Source organism: Bos mutus, chromosome 18 (genome assembly GCF_027580195.1).
Source record: "Bos mutus isolate GX-2022 chromosome 18, NWIPB_WYAK_1.1, whole genome shotgun sequence".
In the NCBI taxonomy this organism is placed as follows: domain Eukaryota; kingdom Metazoa; phylum Chordata; class Mammalia; order Artiodactyla; family Bovidae; genus Bos; species Bos mutus.
This window is the reverse complement of record NC_091634.1, coordinates 26,436,794-26,457,262: the sequence shown is the minus strand read 5'-3', so window position 1 is coordinate 26,457,262 and position 20,469 is coordinate 26,436,794. Positions and strand designations below refer to the sequence as shown.

Sequence of the window (20,469 nt, the reverse complement as noted above, 5' to 3'; positions counted from 1 at the left end):
TCTCATTTATTGACTGTATGGCTTTGAGCAGATCACCTCTTTTTAAAAATTGTGTTTATTTACTTATTTTTGGCTATGCTGGGTCCTCGCTGCTGCTCAGGGGCTTTCTGCAGTGCTGGCGAGCCGGGGCTACTGTCTAGCTGCTTACACGGGCTTCTTACTGTGGTGGATTCTCTTGTTTCAGAGCATGGGCTCTAGAGCCCAGGCTTAGTAGTTGTGGTCTAGGGCTTATGCCCCGTGGCATGTGGAATCTTCCCGGACCAGGGTTTGAACCCATGTCCCCTGCATTGGCAGTGGATTCTCAACCACTGAACTATCAGGGAAGCCCTCCAAATCACCTAAGTCTGAGATTCTTCTTCTGAAAATGAGGACAAGCATACATCCTAGAGCTGATGTGACACCTAGGTGAACTGGTGCATGTAGAACCCTGAGCACCGTGCCTGCTGCACAGTAGCAGTTGTTCTTGAAGCTTCTTGCTATTGTGACGTTGATGAGGGAGAAAATGAAGATGTAGACATCAGATGTAAAGAGCATTTTGAGTTTGTTTTTTTCTTGCTCCTTGCTGATTCTAGATTTCATTTCTGTGGTAGGTTGTGGACTTTGTAGCAGCAACCCTGCAGCGAGCATGTGCAAGCTTGGCCCACCAGGCAGAGAGCACCGTGGAGTCACAGACACTGAGCATGTCCATGGGGCTGGTGGCCGTCATGCTGGGAGGAGCCGTTCAGGTGAGTTGGAGAAGTGAGCCAAACTTGAAAGGAGGGAGAAGAGAAAAACCTTCCCATCCATACCCCGTGAGAAGTCAGAATGGCTACTGCACACAGTAGAACTGGGCCAAACAAGTCAGGTTGTTGATAAGAATTCTCTCCAAGGAGAAGACAAGAAAACAGTACCACTTCCTCTTTGTTACCTGGGTAGACTTCCCCATCAAAAGGGCAGGGCCCTTTCTGACTGGGTGTAAGCTGGATTTGGAAATACCTGTTTTGCATCTATGGTGAATACTAGATTCTCTGGCCTTCACTGTACTGGTTCTCTGAAGCTCAGCCCTTGTCGCTGCTGCTGTTGTCAGGGAAGAATCTTTGTAACCTACCGGCTACATAGAATTCCATGTTTTCAATAGTTCCATTTTGGCACAGGATCCATTGTTCAACTCATATCATGTGGCATGTTAAAAGTTTTGTTTCCAGTGCATGTATCTTTTACATACTTAATTTATAATTTTTAAGCTTTATTCACTCAAAAAATATGTATTGCCTACTTGTTATGTGCCAAACGCTGAGCCAAGGTGCTGGAAATGGGGCAGTGGATGAAGCAGACATGGTCCCTCCTGCCATGAAGCTTAGAACCCATGAGGGAGCCAGGCATTAAATGATTGTGTCAAAAAATAGAATTGAGTGAAGTACCTCAAGTAGAGGGTACCAAGAGAACATAACATCTAACCTAGGCTGGGGAGATTTCCATAAGGACTATCTATATAAGTTTAAGCTAAGACTTGATGCATAGGAGTTTGGGAGTGTGTGTAGGGCAGATGGAGGGGCCTCTTTCAATGACAGAGCATCATGTATGAGGACTGGAAGCAGGAAGGAGCTCTGAATACTTAAGATACTGATAGAAGGCTGTGTAGCTGAACTGTAGAGACAGGAGTCAGAACAAAGTGGAAAGGTAAGCACCTGTGTGTGTGACATATCACATTAGGTTAGAAGACTGCGAGAAAGTGAAGTAGGATTAGTGCAAGTATTATGAAATCTTCCCTGAAATCAAACTGGACAGAACTCTTAGCAATGAGTAGGGAACTCCTCTGGGAATGGATTTTTGAGTTTAAGGATTAAATTCTGATACTGATTCTTGATCTATTAGAATTTGCCTCTCTCTAGCTTGTCCTTTAGGAGAAAAGAAATTTTATTTGGGCCTGTTGTTAATGTGAAACCCATTTTTGGTAGATTTGCTTAGCACTCCTAATTTTTTATTTTTTTGGAAAAAAGCACTTTTGGTTCAGTTACTGTATCATATTCCTCCTGTTAGAGCTGTCAAGGAGGAGTTCACCAAGGAAATTGTTTTTCCCTTTGGCTGCACTAAGCAGCATGTGGGAATCTTAGTTTCCCTGACCAGGGATCGAACTCGGCACCCCCTGCCTTTGGAACGTTGAATCTTTATCATTGGACCACCAGGGAAGTCCCTGGAATAATTTTTCTTAAGTTGTACTGTTAATGGATTTAGTTGACCTGGTTGATTTGTGTTTTTCTGGTTGAGTATTGATTTGAAAAATCTTTATTTCCGTAGTTGAGAGTGTGTTTTTTTGCTTATTTAACACTTAGAATTTCAAACCGTGTCGCAAAACAGAACACAGAAATCTCCAATTCCTTTTTGAAGTCCATTATTGTGGGGCTGGTTATGCAGATTAGTCCTGTTCTATCAGATACTCACCTGACTGATGCAGATGTAGTATAGCCTTTACCGTGACCCTGCCCTTCCATGAGCCATCCTGACTCACCGACTATATCCTGAATTCCTCTGACTTTGCAGTTAAAGGGAACATAACACGTCACCCCTATACCTTTGCCCTAGATCTATTAATTTTTTTTTGTCTTTGATTGAAGGATTTATAAGTGGCTTCTATAGTAATGCTAGGTTTTCTGTCTTTCTATTAGAAAAAAAAGTCATGATCCTGAATTATATTTTCAGATGTTCATTGTCAGGCTAGGCTAGGTTTTTGCTTCAAAGTCTAGAAGGTTTCATTGTACCTATCCCTGATCATGATTCATTGTTTTAGCTAATGAAACAGAATCTAACAGCTTTTGAACCTTTCTTTCCTTTCTAATTTATATAAATAAGATGATTATTAGAACATAGTGTCTAAGAAGAGGAGCTGATTTGGAGAAAGTATAGGCTTAAGGCTGCTAGCTAGACAGCTGTAATTCCAAACGTATTTTCTAAATGTCAAGACTGATCATCAATATAAGTATGGTATTGATGACTTCCCTGTGCCCTCAGGAAGCAGTTTATGCATGATGTTCCAGGGCCCACAGAGTCCTCTGAAGCCCTGCTGCGTGGAGCAGACTTGGTCTTGGAGGGCTGGGACTTGAACCCAAACCTTGAGATTTCATGCTGTTAATACTTTTCCAAGAGTATCATAGGATGAACTCATTCAGGAAATGTTTATCAAGTGTCTGTTCCCTCATGGAGTTTACCTTCAAGTTCCACTTGTAAGTTAATTCAGTAACATTATAAATAAGGACCTAGACATATAAACTGCTCAGCTAAATGTATGAAGAAACATAGGTGATACACAAAAAATGAGAACACAAGGTAAATGTAAGTATTTTTCAGAATTAGGAATTTTTTGGTCAGCATTTTATTGCTGGAAGAGACTTTTGGATTCTTCCAAAATAATAATTCTCACTGCAGCAGGTAAGGCAGAGTGAGAGTGTGTTTGTCCTCCAGGGGAGCTTTGTAAAGTCTCCTGTGGGGGGTTTTCAGGTACATATGCCCTCCTCTGGCTGACCACCCAAGTCCTCCTCTGTTGCAGGGGTCCCCAACCTCCAGGCCAAAGACCAGCATCTCTCGTCAGATCATCAGTGGCATTCGGTTAGAAATAAAGTGCACAATAAATGTAATGCACTTGAATCATCCCAAAACCATCCCTTCCACCAAGCCCACGGAAGAATTGCCTTCCAGGAAAAACCGGTCCCTGATGCCAAAAAGGTTGGGGACCATGGTCTTAGAGGGCACGCCCTCTTCGACCACCCACCACCCTTAATTCCACCCCTACTGATCTAACCACCAGTTTCTAAATTTGAGAATTTGCAGAGATTTAGAAGGAGTAATTAATCTAACTTCTACTCCAAGTCATTACCTAACTTCCATTCCTAAAGGAGATTGTAGAAGTGGGCTGACATAGCACTGCTCGTTCTGTTTCTGAAACATTCCAGAAACTGGGAAAGAGGCAGCCAGTTGAGGGAGTCTGTCACTCACTTGTGGGATGCTCTTTCCAGCCTCGAGACTTTTATACAGAGTTCTGAGATCTAGATCTGAGATCTATGCTGAGAAGCAATGGCAGGAGGAAAAATGAGGACTACAGTCACGTCTCAATTTTGGTAGTGGCCCTTGGTGACTCTTGAAAAATAATTGATAATTACTTAATGCTTCAGTTTTCTCATTTATCAATTAAGTAAATATTACTTTATACCTCAAAAACTTTTTTAAACATTTATAAACAAATAGTTGGCACTTGTAGTCTTAGGTTTCCCTGTTTATTCTCATAGTGAGAAATCTATAGCCTTGTGAAGCTGAACGAATACATAACTTTCATTTCCTTAGAAACTGTTTGGTTCAGAATCCACGTAGCTGCCCGTGGTGATTAGAGACATTACCTAGTGGAATAAAATTAATTGCACAGTGACCAAGTTTGAAAATAGGGAGAAACATGGCTATTTTTTTAAAAATAGATTTTATATTTTAGAGCAGTTCTAGGTGCAGAGCAAAATTGAGCAGGCAGTACAGAGATTTCTTGTACATCCCCTGCCCCAACACAGGCAAAGCCTCTCCTGCTGTATCAGCATCTAGTTCCCGAATGGTACCTTGGTACAATCCATGAATACACATTGACACATCATTATCACCTGCAGTCTGTGGTTTCCATTAGGGTTCCCTTTTAGTGTTGTACACTATGGGTTTTGACAAATGCATAATATCCACCATTATAGCGTTGTACCTAATAGCTGGTCTAACCCCAAAATCCTCTGCTTATTCATCCCTTCCTCCCCCTAACTCCTGATCTTTTACCATCTCCCCAGTTTTGTGTTTTCCAGACCATTATGTAGTTGAAATCGTATACTCTGTAGCCTTCCCAGATTGACTTCCTTCACTTAGAAATACACATTTAAGGTTCTTAAATGTCTTGTGGTTTGGTAGTTCATTTCTTTTTAGTTCTGAATAATATTCCATTGTCTGGATATATCACAATCTGTATCCATTCACCTACTGAAGGACATCTGGTTGCTACCAGGTTTAGAAGTTATGTGTAAAGCTGCTATAACCATCTGTGTGTAGGTTTTTGTGCAGACATAAGTTTTCAGCTCATTTGGGTAAATACCAAGGAGTTCAGTTGTTCAAATGTATAGTAGGAATACATTCAATTTTGTAAGAAGCTATCAGACTGTCTTGCAAAAGTGGCTATACCATTTTGTTCTACCAGCACTGAATGAGAATTTCTTTTGTTCTTCATCCTCATCAGTGTTTGGTGTTGTTAGTGTTAGATTCTCATTATTTTAATGGTTGTGTCATGTTATCACATTGTTGTTTTAATTTTCAGTTCCTTGATGACATATGATGTTGAGCATATCTTCAATTGCTATCTTCTTTGGTGAGGTATCTGTTCAGGTCTTTCACCCATTTTTAATTGAGTTGTTTGTTTTCTTATTGTTGAGTTTTAAGGATTCTTTGTGTATTTTAGGTTACTGTCCATTATCAAATGTATCTTTTGCAGATACCTTCTCCTAGTTTGTGGTTTGTCTTTTCTCTTGACATTGTCTTTTGCAGAGCAGAAGTTTTAAATTTTAATGTAGTCCAGCTTATCAGTTCTTTCTTTCATGGATTTCTTTGGTATTTCACCTAAAAAAGGCCATCACCATACCTGAGGTCAGCTAGATATCTCTTATGTTATTTTATAGGAATTTTATAGTTTTGCAGTTTTACATTTAGGTCCGTGATCCAGTTTTAGTTGATTTTTGTGACAGTATAAGGTCTGTGTCTAGATTCATTTCTTTGCCTATGGATGTCCAGTTGTTCTAGCACCATTTATTAAAAAGTTGATCTTTTCTCCATTGTAGTGCCTTTGCTCCTTTGTCAAAGATCAGTTGACTGTATTTATGTGGGTCTATCTCTGGTCTCTCTATTCTGTTCCATTAGTCTATTTGTCTTACTTTTTTTTTTTTTTTTAAGAAGAAATTGTTATATATACGAGAAATGAAAAAGAAGCCATACACTTATACCTTATTCCATAGGTATAAGTAGATATTCTCATTTCAGATACTTAAAGAAAAACAAAGACACGTGATACTACAGAGGCACTGAATGAAGTCCAGCATGGTGATAACGCTAGCACAGTTATCCTAAAATATCTTTTCCAGTACCACTAGATTTTTGATAAGATGGACCTTTTTCTTAGGAATATATATTTTTATTGTGAAATTCCAGGTACAAACCTGACATATATCTCAAGTTTTCATTTACTTGGGAGGAAAGTGGTAGAGAAAATGAACAATAACAATTCTGTGAAGCTGAAGTGTAATATGAGAATATTATGTAGGTCCTATGAAAACAGTTGGTTAATTGATTGGTTGGTTGGATAATGAAGTGTGTGAATGAGTGAGTAATAAATACCCTGCCTTGTTCTAAAAAGGATTTAAGATGTGTAAGGTTTTCAAATGATCAGGGCTTCATGAAGCTTCGTATGACAGTTTTTCCAGTATTTTCAGACAGAAAATACTGTCTGATTTTTCACTGATTTTTCAGTGAAATACACACTGATTTTTCTTCACTGACTGCCCATGCACCTTTCCTAGTAAGGCTTTATTAGAACAGAGCTTCTAGAGAGAATAAAATCTTAAGTAGTTTTCAGTCTCATTTTCTAGGGGAACTTCCCTTCTGCCGGTTACCATCACAGTCCCTTCCAGGCCTGAGTCACCCTTGTATGCTGACCAGCCACTTTAGATCTTGCAGTTAAGAATAGCTTTACTCATTCAAATGAGACTGTGTAGCGTTTAGTTAAGAGTGTGGACTCTGGAGCCAGATTTATTAGGTTCACATCTTACTGTCTTTCAGCTGTGTGACTTTAATTTTAATTAAATTAAAAAAAATTTTTGGCTGCACCACCCTGCATGTAGAATCTTAGTTTCCTGACCAGGGACTGAACCTGTGTCCCCTGCACTGGAAGTGTGGAATTTTAACCCCTGGACCACTCATGAAGTCCCTTCCCTGTTTAACATATAGATAGTAACTGTTTTATAGGGCTGTGAATATGTGTGTGTGTGATTTGTTTGTTTATTGTATTTATATTTAAACCATTCACATAGTACTTACTAGTGTGTCAAGCACTAAGTACTTTGCTAATGTGAACTCATCTTTTTATGGCAAAAGGTACATCCTAGTAAAAAACTATAATATAATACAATTCAAAATATAAAAGAATTTCACCATATGACTGGGTATTAAAATATGTCATGGTAAGAATAGCTGTAGATGTTTGACAGAAAACAACAAAATTCTGTACAGCAATTATCCTTCAATTAAAAATAAAATAAATTAAAAAAAAAGAAACTGTAGAGACAAATAAGACTAAGAGGTGAGTGGGGTACAAAGGATGAAAACAGGCTGTTCCCAGAAGAAATGTAGACAGTTAATAAACATGGAAGGATGCTTAATACTGCTATTAGTCTGATTAATGCAAATTAAAATAACAGCCATGTTTGCCTATCAGATTATAAATATTAAGAGTAATAATAGGTGAGGGAGTGGGGAGGGGGAAAAAAGAGTAATACTATTTGTTCCTGATGTACTTTTTGATTTAGAAAAGTACCTGTACACGGTAAGTATTCAATAAATGTTAATTATAGTTATAAGACCATAGTGTTAGAGTGCCAGATTCAGGCTATATGCGAATCACACCAGGAACAAGGTTTGCTTCCAGCCCCTTTTTCTTAGTGTCTGTTGCCTTGTGCTCATATTAGCGTCATATTGTGGTCATATTAGCATCTGCTATGTTAATTTGGGTTTGCATTTTTAAAATTTCATTTTGTAGTTGAAGTCAAGTGATTTTGCTGTCCTGAAGCAATTGCTGCCTCTGTTGGAGAAGGTCTCTAGCACATACCCTGACCCTGTCATCCAGGAACTTGCTGCTGATCTCCGCATTACCATCTCTACTCATGGAGCCTTTTCCACTGAGGCTGTCAGTGTGGCCGCCCAGAGTACCCTAAACAAAAAGGATCCAGAAGGTAAAAGGGAAGAGCAGCAACAAACCAGTTATGAAAGATACAGCGATGTATCTCATGGCCACCTTGAACCACAGCAAAGCCATGTTGCTTCTCATGAAGTCCGTGAGCCCAGCACCACTGCAAAGCAAAAATCAGAAAGTGTAACCACAGAAGAGCTCCAGGAAGCTCTTTTATCAGCTTATGATCCTCAAATTCCAACACGGGCTGCTGCCTTGCGAACTCTTTCTCGCTGGATAGAGGAGAGAGAAGCAAAAGTCCTTAATATGCAGGAGAAGCTTCTCAAGGTGAGTAGAACACACTCAGACACATACACATGGTGAGTAGAACACAAACACGCAGTGAGTAGAACACACTCAAACACACACACACACACACACACGGTGAGGCCACTGTCCAGGAGCCTTGACTGTGTATCAAGCCCTGTCCTGGGCCACCCTTGGGGAAATTGTAATTGTTCTACAGAAGCAAGACTCAGTTGAACATGAGCAGAAGGCCAGAGGTTTTACAGGCTGCTACTAATATCAGTTGAAGAGCTGAAGTTTGCAAAAGATTTTTTTTTAATAAATTAGAACAGATTCAAGGTTATCCCAGTAATAACATCTCTGTCTTGCCCTTGCATTTCCATATGCTTTCTTGAGTGCAAGAGAAAAGGATCAAATTATAGCAGATATGCCATTCATTGAATGTAGCCCCAAACCTGGCCTCTTGTGTGTCAGGGCCTATAGTCTGTCACAGGCCTAAGAACGGGCTATCTACCGTGGGCTGTAGTGGAAAAAATGTGAGAATTGTTCTTCCAGATTTTGGTTTCCATGCCTACTTTTAATGTATACTAGACAACTTCAAGAAGTATTTCTGCTGGATCGCTGCCCTTTTTTAACCATTATAGAAATGGAACTTCAAACATATATACTATTTTCCCTACAAGATTCACAGTCAGACCAGTATCTAGCTACAGCAAAGAGGACTACAAGCATTTATTCTTTTGAGTCTGCTCTAAAGGTGTCTTAAATTTCTCTTGCTGTTTGTGAATCATGTCACTGCTATATTCTGTGGTTTCAGATATTCTTGGAGAACTTGGAGCATGAAGACACCTTTGTATATCTGTCTGCTATTCAGGGTAAGTTAGTCCTGCTTAGGACTTTAAGTCTGTGGACCAAAAATTAAATCATGTGTTTTCACAAAATCTCTAAAGTCATAGAATCATAACCTGCTGGTCATTTTGTCCATTTTCCTGCCTCCTAGCTAGGACTTAATTTCAGTCATGATAGTAATATTTCTGGAGGGTTCCTAAAGGGACCCTGAAGAGTTCAGTATCTCATAATCATGGGGAAGCCTTGATTTATGTTTATTTATCATTCTATAGATTAAATCCCGTTTCCTCAAATTTGAGGAGGTAAAGAATGCCTCACATGTGAGCTCCCATTACATTGATGTTTTAGGTGCATGGCTACTGTCATTGTGCACCTTTGCGCTCTTGTTAAACTAAAAGAATCTCAGAATATATTTCATTATCAAAACATTTTTTGCAGTCATTTTATTTCTCATTTATGATTCTTTGTTGTGATTCCGTCTTCTGTTAATTTGTGGATTTTAAATCTAGAGAGGGGCTTTACGAAAAAGGGTGTGGAGAGTTAAGCACCTTTCCCCAGAAGGGTAGGAGGCAGACCTGGTAAGAAGGCAGAATTAACTCACAGTCTCTGGGCTCTGTAGTGTGCTGTAGTCCTCAGGAGCTGGGGTCTGGAGATTGATCACCAGGATGCACCAACCCTCCCCCACCCCTCCTGCTTTTCAGCTATGTGAACTTTGGCAAAGTACTTAATCCCTCTGGGCTTCAGTTTCTTACCTGTGAAAAAGGGAGCTAAGTAGGAATGTAAAACAGTACAGTTGCTTGCTTCATTTATTTAACTACGCCAGGTCATAGTTTTGCTATGTGGGACCTAGTTCCCTGACTAGGGATTGAACACAGGCCCCCTGTATTAGATGAGTGGAGTCTTAGCCACTGGACTACCAGGGAAGTCCCTACAGCTGCTTTAGAACATAGTCTGGCAGTTCTTTGAAAAAAATAAATGCAGAGTTGTCACTTGACCCAGCAATTCTGAGTATTCACCCAAGAAAAATGAAAACATATGCTCATGCAAAAACTTGTTCATTAATGTTCGTAGTAGTCAAAAGGTAGAACCTAGATGTCTACCATTTGATGAACAGATAGACAAAATGTGGTGTGTATATACAGTGGAATATTCTTCAGCCAATGAAAATGAAGTATTGAAACATGTGGGTAAAACCTTGAAAACATAGATGAAAGAAACCATTCCCAGAAAACGACATTTTGTATGGTTCCTTCATATGAAATGTCCAGTATAGGTAAATTTATAGAGACAGAGAGTAGGTTAGCAGTTGTCTAGGGCTGGAGAGAAAGGGGAAAGGTTTGGGAGGTGATGGCCAAAGGGTACAGGATTTCCTTGAGGGGGTGATGAAAGCTCACACAATTCTAAAATTGACTGTAGTGATAGTTGCACAACTCTGTCAGTATGGTAGAAACTTTTGAATTGTATATTTTAAATTGGTGAGTTTTACAGTATGTGAATTGTGTCTCAATAAAGCTGTTGCCAAAAAAATAATAGAATTTAGTGAGGAGGAGAGGGATTAAACCATCAGAGCTTAAGGAGATTAAATATAATGTGGTGAATAGGATCCTGGAGCAAAAAAAGGACATTAGGGAAAAACTTAAAAAATCTGAGTAAGTTATGGACTTTAGTTGATAACGAAATGTCAGTACTAGTTCATTAATTGTGATAATGTACCGTGCTAAAGTGAAAGTTAGTGGTAGGGGGCAGCTAGGTATGCATTATCGGAGAAGGCAATGGCACCCCACTCCAGTACTCTTGTCTGGAAAATCCCATGGATGGAGGAGCCTGGAAGGCTGCAATCCATGGGGTTGCTGAGGGTCGGACCGGACTGAGCAAGTTCACTTTCACTTTTCACTTTCATGCCTTGGAGAAGGAAATGGCAACCCACTCCAGTGTTCTTGCCTGGAGAATCCCAGAGACGGGGGAGCCTGGTGGGCTACCGTCTATGGGGTCGCACAGAGTCAGACATGACTGAAGTGACTTAGCAGCAGCAGCAGCAGGTATGCAGTATACAGGAACTCTGTGTGCATCTTCTCAATAAATCTGTAAATTGAATACTGTTCTGTCAGTAAAAGTTTATTTATGAAGGGGGCTAACATTAAATGAGTTAGTACTTTGAAAGTGCTTAGTGCATATTAAGTGTTCAGTATGTGTTAGCTAATTATGATTTTAATGTTTTCATCATCGTCGTCATATCGCTACTATTTCTTTTCTTTAGATTTAAACTTTTATTTTATACTGGAGTATAGCTTATTAGCAGCTCATTAGCAATGTTGTGATAGTTTCGGGTGGACAGCAGAGGGACTCAGCCATACATATACGTGTATCCATTCTTCCCGCAACTCCCCTCCTATCCAGACTGCCACGTAACATTGAGCAGTTTCCTGTAACTGGACCTTGTTGGTTATCCATTTTAATATAGCAGTGCATGTCACTACCATTTCTTTTGTTAGATTGCTAGGTAATAACATGGTGATATGTGTAACTTCTCAGCTAAAGCTTGAGTAGGTGTATTCTATCAGGTAGCTTCTGCTATGTAACAGAATACCTCAACATTCAGTATCGTTTATTTATTGTCACTTGTTTATGATCACTCACACATCTGTAGACCAGTGGGGTTCGGCTGACCTAGGCTGGGCTGGGCAGTCCTGCTGTTCCCTGCGCATCTCTCTGCTGTGCTTCTTAGTGATCCTTCCTGGTCCAGGGCCTCCCCAGGTACATTCACATGGTGATGGCTGAAATGCACAAGAGCAAGAATAAACTCAAGAGTCTACTCTTCAGAGGAGACAAAAATAACCACTCATCAAGGAAAAAGGACAGCTAGGAGGGAGCAGAAGAGTGGAGTGTGTTGAGAGAGAAAGTAATTATTGGCAGCTGAGAGGTCACAGAGGCCAGGAACTGAGATAAGCCTGAGGACTTGATGGAGCTCAGGATTCCACATGACAGTGAATGGCACTTATGGGAATCAAATAAATCAAAGAGGCAAGGACCTGAACTGCTGATAATTAGTAAGTCTCAGAAACAAGTCATCCTGTGCTTTTTCCAGGAAACTGTAATACTGTCAAGGAGATGTTTCTCGTTGATTTTTTTTTTTGGACAGAGTTTTCGGGAAGTGGCGGTGTGTCATTCTCATACAGCATCGCTGCTGTGTAAACCTCTTAGCTGTTTAACCCACTGAGGTCATTAGCCTCTAGGGTCTGCTATAAAAATCACAACTGCTGGTTTTGTGTTTGTTTATAGTACTTTTAATTGGTATGCTAATCAGTTAGTAGCTAATTTGGAGATGAAGGAATGTGGGAGGTAGAGGTCTAATTTCTGTTCTCAGTTCCCCACAGCAGACAAGTTTGAATTAATTGATGTTTTTGGTGTTTGTACCATACACTTCAAGGCCAAGCAAGGCCTTAGGTGAATTTCCCATTAAGAAACGAAAGAGCTGAATTTTCCCACCTGCATGTCAGTGTCATTTGCCTAGGCCTAACACTCCAGAGCCACGCCATTCTGGACTCCAGTCAGGCAGGCAGACAAGACCAGCCTGCATGTAGATATTCTGTAGTGCAAGGGGGCTGCATTAGAAGGCGGGTGCTTAACCACTGAACCACCAGGATCCCAGAAATTTCTGATATACATATTATCTGTACATCACAACAGCCTGAGGACTAAATTCCCTATGAGTTAAAATTTAGTTTTATGAAAGACCACATCTCTTTTTATTTCTACTGAGAAAGTGATGGTTGATTTAATTCTCATAGCAGCTGCTCCCAGACACTCAGTAGCAGCTTCTTCAGGCAGAGAATTCTATACAAGTTGCTAAGTTCCAGTTACAATCCAGAGTTTATAAATAGACACTTAATCTTAGACGTGTCCTTTAAGTGTCTCTCCTTTTCAGACTTCCTTGTATATTCTTTTTCTCATTGTTTTATCATCATTATAGTACAAGTTATTACATTCTTATTGTTTTAAAAAACATTTAAATGGCAAGAAGGTGTATAAGATAGAAAGTAAAAGTCTTCCTCTCTTCAAAAATAGGAGATGAAATATGTCCTTAAGAGTCCCATAATGTATATTTGATGTTTTGAGCATTTTTCACATTTCAGTCTTGAAATACACGTTCCAGTAATGAATGTGATACACACGTGATATTCTTCAAATAAGATATTATGGCCCAGTTATCTATCTTAGTATGGATCTACTCATGGGTCCTCGTGGTCACTTTTAATTATTTAAAGAACAGTTTGAAGGCAACACCAGCAATAGATGCATTTCACAGCTCCAAGTGATCCCCATCCGTGTCAAAAGAATCTTTGGGCGAAACTTCTTGGCTCATTGAAAAAAAGAAAGAAACTGTAGGCTCTGAGCCAAGCATGAGAGGTGAAAGTATGCCAGTATCGTGCAGAGAATCTAGTCATCTCAACATAACATGCCTGAACAAATTGCACTGACTCTTCCACCCTTTTCCTTTCACAGAAGAGTTTTCATTTCTGGCAGAAGAGCCAAGAGGAGGGAAAGGCAAAAAGCCTGGAAGGCAGGAAAGTAGATACAAAGTGAAATTGTTTTTATAGAGTTTCAAACTGAGCAGGATTACATGTCTTAACTTGTCAGAGACTGAACTCTCTATCTTATTCTCAGATTTCTACTTCAAATAAAGTAAGTTGGGGAACCATTCAGATCAGATCAGATCAGTCGCTCAGTGGTGTCCTCCTCTTTGCGACCCCACGAATCGCAGCACGCCAGGCCTCCCTGTCCATCACCAACTCCCGGAGTTCACTCAGACTCACGTCCATCGAGTCAGTGATGCCATCCAGCCATCTCATCCTCTGTTGTCCCCTTCTCCTCCTGCCCCCAATCCCTCCCAGCATCAGAGTCTTTTCCAGTGAGTCAACTCTTTGCATGAGGTGGCCAAAGTACTGGAGTTTCAGCCTCAGCATCATTCCTTCCAAAGAAATCCCAGGGCTGATCTCCTTCAGAATGGACTGGTTGGATCTCCTTGCAGTCCAAGGGACTCTCAAGAGTCTTCTCCAACACCACAGTTCAAAAGCATCAATTCTTTGGCGCTCAGCAGCTGAAAATAATTCTACCCCTTGAAGGACCACCTAATTGAGTAGGGCATTGAAATGTGGAATGTGACCCTGGGAAGTTTATCATCTCGGCTTATTTCCTTGAAATGGGAAGACTCCTTTGGTGTTCTGTAGCACCTAATTAACAAATGGGCATTTAGAGAACATCTCTCATATATGCTAGCTCAGTAAATTCTTGAAGTTCTGGGAAATAGGCATTATCCCCATTTTTTAAACTTCTTGAGATTTAGTTTACACACCTGAAATTCACCTGTCTTACAATGTGCAATTCAGTGGTTTCTAGTATTTGTACAGTCAAACCACTAATTTCAGAACTTTTCATCATTTCAAAAAGAAACGCTATATCCATTATCAGTTGGTTCCCATTCTTCACTCCCCCTCTTCCCTGGGAACCACTAATCTCCTTTTTGTCTCTATGGATTTGCCTATTCTGGATGTTTCATAATACAGAATCATACAATGTGTGGACTTTTGTGTCTGGTTCAATTAGCGTAACATTTGTGAGGTTCATCCCTGTTGTAGCATGTATCAGGGTCTCATTCTTTTTTTATGGCTGAATAATATTACATTGTACTACTAATTAACCACATTTTGTTTATCCATTCCTCAGTTGATGGTCATTTGCATTGTTTTCACTTTTAAGCTATTATGGGTAACACTGTAATGAATATTCATGTACAGGTTTTTGTGTGGACATACGTTTTCATTGCTTCTGGGTATACACGTTGGAGCAGAATTACTGGGTCCTATAGTAATTCTATGTTTAACCCTTTGAGGAGCTGCCAAAATGTTTTCCAGAGTGGCCACACCAATTTACTTTCCCAGGGACAACGTACAGAGGAGGCAGTGGCACCCCACTCCAGTACTCTTGCCTGGAAAATCCCATGGACGGAGGAGCCTGGTAGGCTACAGTCCATGGGGTTGTGAAGAGTCGGACACGACTGAGCGACTTCACTTTCACTTTTCACTTTCCTGCATTGGAGGAGGAAGTGGCAACCCACTGCAGTATTCTTGCCTGGAGAATCCCAGGGACGGGGGAGCCTGGTGGGCTGCCGTCTATGGGGTTGCACAGAGTCGGACACGACTGAAGCTACTTAGCAGCAGCAGCAGCAGGGACAATGTATGAGGGCTCCAGTTTCTGTGCGTCCTGACCAATACTTTATTGTCTATCCTTTTATATAGCCGTATTAGAGTGTAAAGTTGGTATCTCATTGTGATTTTGATTTGCATTTCTCCAGTGACTAGTGATGCTGAGCATCTTTTCACGAACTTATTGTGCATTTCTAATCTTCTTTGGAAAAATACCTAGTGTCATTTGAAGCACTAAACTTCTTACTGTTGATGAAGTCTGATTTACCAGTTTCCTGTCTTATTACTTGCACTTTTGGTGTCATTTCTAAGAAATCATTGCTTAATCCAAGATAACTGAGATTTACTTCTGTGTTTTCTTCCAGTGGTTTTATTGTTTTGGCTCTTAAATGTTTAAGTCTATGATCCATTTTGAGTTAATTTTTGGGTATGATGAGAGATATCCTCTTTTTATAGCTAAAGATCCTGAGACTTATACAGGTTAAGTCCCCTTTCGAAGATTACATAGCAAGTAATAATTTGAACCTTGTTGACCTTCAAATCTTGTCGCTGCTTCCCCAATACGCTTGGTTACTCTAGAACTTTCCAAATAATGGTAGAATTTGCTCCTATTGTTGTACTTTTAAAGATGGAAAACAGATTTGATTATGATTATCAGTATTTATTAAAATTGAATAATGCTTAATCATCTAGAAAGCCTTTTGATTCTTTGGACAGTCTTGAAATACAATAAAAACAGATATTAAATTTCTTTTATAAATGAAGAATTGACTTGCCTACAGTCATAAAAGTTGGGAGAATAATGGAACAGCAGACCCATGTCTTAGGGATTCCCAGTCCACTGTACCTGATTTTACTGCAGTGCAGATGAAGTATGTCTTCTCCAAATCAGAGATTATATTTTATAGCCCCCAATACTTGCATTTTACATGAGCTCATTTTTGAAATACCTGTCCAGTGATTTCCTCTATCAGTTGAAAATTGATTCACTCATATTTACATCAGAATATTTAGCAATTTGGGCTTCTCAGGTGGCACTAGTGGTAAAGAACCCACCTACCAGTGTAGGAGACATAAGATATGCGGCTTCCATCCCTGGGTCAGGGAGATCCCTTGGAGGAGGGCATGGCAACCTACTTTAGTATTCTTGCCTGGAGCATCCCATGGCCAGAAGAGCCTAGAGGTTACAGTCCATAGGGTCACAAAGAGTCGAACACGACTGAAGTGACTTAGCGTGCATGCACACATTTAGCAATTTAGTACTTTTACCTACAAGTAAAAGATAATTGGCTACTTCAGGTTTAGTTATTTTCACCTTCTAAGATTTCCCAGGATAACTGCTATATAAGAGATGGAAATAAGCATTATGGAGGTTACCACTTATTATTATGTGCCTGTCATAGTAACTCTACGAGTTAGAAATTTTTATCCCTGTTTTACAGATGAGGGAACTGAGGCTCAAAGAGGTTAAGCAGCTGGCCCAAAGTGACACAGATACCAAATGTTAATACCATGATTTGAATCTTAAGTCTCTCCATTTCTGAAGACTGCTCTTGCCACAGTGAAAAATAATTAATTCTAAAATAGTTGTTTGTTTCCAAGGCACAAGGGCTGAGTTCTCAGATGGTCAAAGGTATGGGAGAACTAGGCCTGTGTATGAGACATGGTTTCACTACAAATGAACTCTTCCTATAGCTTAATAATATGCTGATCTCATGTTTGCTTGATTTTGTATGTGTGTATGTGGTTTTACTTGTTTAGCAGTGAGTACTGTATTTTTTTTTTAAGATTTATTTATTTATTTTTGGCTGGGCTGGGTCTTCACTGCTGCACAGGGACTTTCTCTAGTAGTGGCGAGCAGGGACTGCTCTCTAGTAGCCAAGCGTGGGTTTCTCCTTGCTGTGGCTTCCCTTGTGGAGCATGGATTCTAGAGCATGGGCGGGGGCGGGGGCTTCAGTGGTTGTGGGGCCTGGGCTCAGTAGTTGCAAGGCATGGGGTTAGTTGCTCTGTGGCATGTGGGATCTTCTAAGAGCAGGGATCGAAACTATGTCCCCTGCGTTGGCAGGCGGATTGTCAACTGCTGGACCACCGGGGAAGCCCAGTACTGTGTTATTTTTTGAGCAATCTCTATGTGTATCTCTAACTCATCTTCCATTGGTGGCGTATATATGTTACCTCACACTGCCAGTCCTTATTCCCACTGTTCAGCACTGGAGACACCAGTCTCGTTTTAGGAGTGTCAGGAGAGAGCCTTCAGAACAATCCTGGGATATATATATATAGTTTACTGAGTTTGTGGATTAGAAAAACAAGTATAGGACTTGTTTTTCTGTATAGGACTTTTGATATTTGTTACATTTCTGATGCCAATAAATTGCATTTTAAAATTACTTTAAAATAATACAGCTTATGAAAGCAATGCCCATACACTGCTGGTGAAAACATAAAATAGTGCAGCTCCTCTGAAGAACAGTCTGGCAGTTCTCAAAAGGTTAAACATAGTTACCATATGATCCACCAATTCCACTCCTAGATATACACCCAAGAGAAATGAAAACACATGTCCACACAAAAGCTTACATATGAATCCTCAGAGCAGCATTATTTGTAATAGCCAAAAAAGTAGTGTCGACTGAAAAAAATGCACAGCCTACAAGTTAAGAATTATGTTTTATTTAGCAGACTTTCTGAGGACTTCAAGCCTAGGATACAACATCTTAGATAACTCTGAAGAGATAAGGGAGGAATCAGGATATATAGGAGTTTTTGCCACAAAGACCAGGTATTCAGAATGTGAAAAGATTACTGTTAATTAAAGAAACCAGATATGTCCAGTTAAGGAATTTAGTGCTTTTCTGTATATGGAAAGATGTAAGAGTCTGGGCTCACTGAAGTGATTCTTTTGTTATGCACCTCAGCTGTCTGTTGCCTCATCCTGTGCCTTCTCATCCTGAGTCTCCTCAGGGGGCACTGTCAGGGTGGCTGCAGTCAGGGGGTGGCTGACTGCTAGATGACGGGCATCCTATTTCATCCTGAGTTCCCCCAGAGCTCACCATCAGAGAGACTGTAATGTGATGGCTTAACGGCTGTAACATCTTTTATTTACCGGTAGGGCAGGCAATATTTTTCATTCACAGTAGAAACAACCTAAACTTCTATCACCTGATGAATGGATAAATTAAAGGTGGTATATTTAAATAGTGGAATATTATTTAGCAGCAAAAAAGAAGGAAGTACTGATTCATACTATAAAGTGACTGAACCTTCAAAACATGATAAATGAAAGGAGCCACACACGAAAACCACATTTTGTATGAAATGTCCAGAGTAGGCAAATCCATAGAGATAGAAGGCAGTTTCGTGGTTGCCTGAGAATGGGAAGAGGGAAACAGGGAGTGACTGATAATGAATAAGAGATTTCTCTGGGGAGATGATGAAATGTTTTGGGCTTATAGTGGTGATCATTGGACAACCTTGTAATATACTAAAGATCACTGAGTTACATACTTTTATTTTTTGTTCTCAGTTTAATAGCATTATATATACTTTAAAAAATAAACTTAGAAAAATCCAAAATAGGTTTTCATGGAGTTCTTAGGACTGTTAATAGGGATGAGCAGGATTTAGAATGTAGAGGTGGAGTGAGGGGACTGAGGCTGAAAGAAAAGCAAAGGTAAGAAGGTGGTCAAGAGCAGGGCAAGTATAAAGGCAGGTAGTACTGTAAGCAGTTCAGATTGTTAGCGGAACAAACTGGGAAGGATGGGGAGAAGTGGGACTAGGCTAGAATCCATAAGCTGTCAGAATGCCAAGACAAGGCAGCTGAACTTTCTTTGTGGGCTCTAGGAGGGCTTTAAAGGCTTTTTGTTGTTGCCAGTCCACCAGTAATGTCTTGGTGATGGACTGCCTGGATTTGAAAGTATCATGCTTGTTGATGGTTGTTATTTTATCTCCTTGTTTCTATTGGACTGTCCAAAAAGTTCGTTCAGGTTAAGATGTTGGGCCAACCCAGTATATATTCACTCATGATTTATTGAGCACCAACCAAATATCAGATGTAACTTGCGTTAATTGATTTACTCCTCATAAAAACTCTATAAGAGTCAATATCTTTACCTACTGATTTTTCAGACAAAGAAACCAAAGCTCAAAGATTGTTGCCAATAAAAGGCTAACCAGTGAGTGATGAAGTCTAGCATCAACTCCAAAGTCAAGGCCATAGACCTCTCTGTCCTTCCCTCCTCTCTCTCCATTCCTTTTTCTCACCATCTCCAGTCACCATGGCCTCTGCTCTTTCAGGCAGTAGAATTAAGCCATGGAACCAGTGGATCTTGACATTTTCTGCTAAGCAATTACATATGTCTTAATTTCTTGGTTTCCATGGCTCGTTTCAAATCCTTTACCTCCTATTCATGTAAACTAGCTGTCACTAAGGCAGAATTTATTACCTATAAGGCACTTATGAGACATCTAGGGATAAATACTCAGTTGCTTCAATGTCTACAAGCTATTAAGAAGGTTGTAAATACCTTACCTGCAGAACAGCTATTTAAATTTTGCCCTGGAGCCGTCCTTTCTTTAGTCAACTTGATATTTGAAGACAAATTAACGATAAAAGAACAAGAGAGCTCACAACTAAAATAGCAAGTTATTCTTAAGACTTATCTTTAAGTACAGTATTCCTTTAATCTCTAAGGAATTAATCTTTTTTTACATTAAATTTTTTTAATTGGAGTATAATTACTTTACAGTGTTGTATGAGTTTCTGCTGTACAACAGTGTGAATCAGCCATAAGTATACACATATCCACTCTCTCTTGACCCTCCCTCCCATCCCCCCATCCCACCCTTCTAGGCCATCACAGAGCACCAGGTTCAGCTCCCTGCACTATACTGCAGTTTCCCGCTAGCCACCTGTTTTACACGTGAAGTGAAAGTTACTCAGTTGTGTCCTACTCTTTGCGACCCCGTGGACTATACAGTCCATGGAATTTTCCAGGCCAGAATACTGGAGTGAGTAGCCTTTCCCTTCTCCAAAGGATCTTCCCAACCCAGGGATCAAACCCAGGTCTCCCCATTGTGGGTGGATTCTCTACCAGCTGAGCCACAAGGGAAGCCCAAGAATACTGGGAATACGGATCGAACTGGGAATCGAACTGGGGTCTTCTGCATTGCAGGTGGATGCTATAC

General features: G+C 40.1%; 1 protein-coding gene across 4 annotated transcripts in view; it reads left to right on the top strand.

Annotated features, from left to right (window-relative positions):
• TANGO6 (transport and golgi organization 6 homolog) overlaps window positions 1-20,469 on the top strand; it is a 184,519-nt gene that overhangs the window by 60,168 nt on the left and 103,882 nt on the right. For all 4 annotated transcript variants that reach the window (XM_070388096.1, XM_070388095.1, XM_070388097.1 and 1 more), the window contains 3 exons: window positions 591-725; window positions 7,796-8,272; window positions 9,048-9,105. In XM_070388096.1, coding sequence (XP_070244197.1) covers window positions 591-725; window positions 7,796-8,272; window positions 9,048-9,105 — 670 coding nt within the window. The remainder of the gene's footprint in view (window positions 1-590; window positions 726-7,795; window positions 8,273-9,047; window positions 9,106-20,469) is intronic.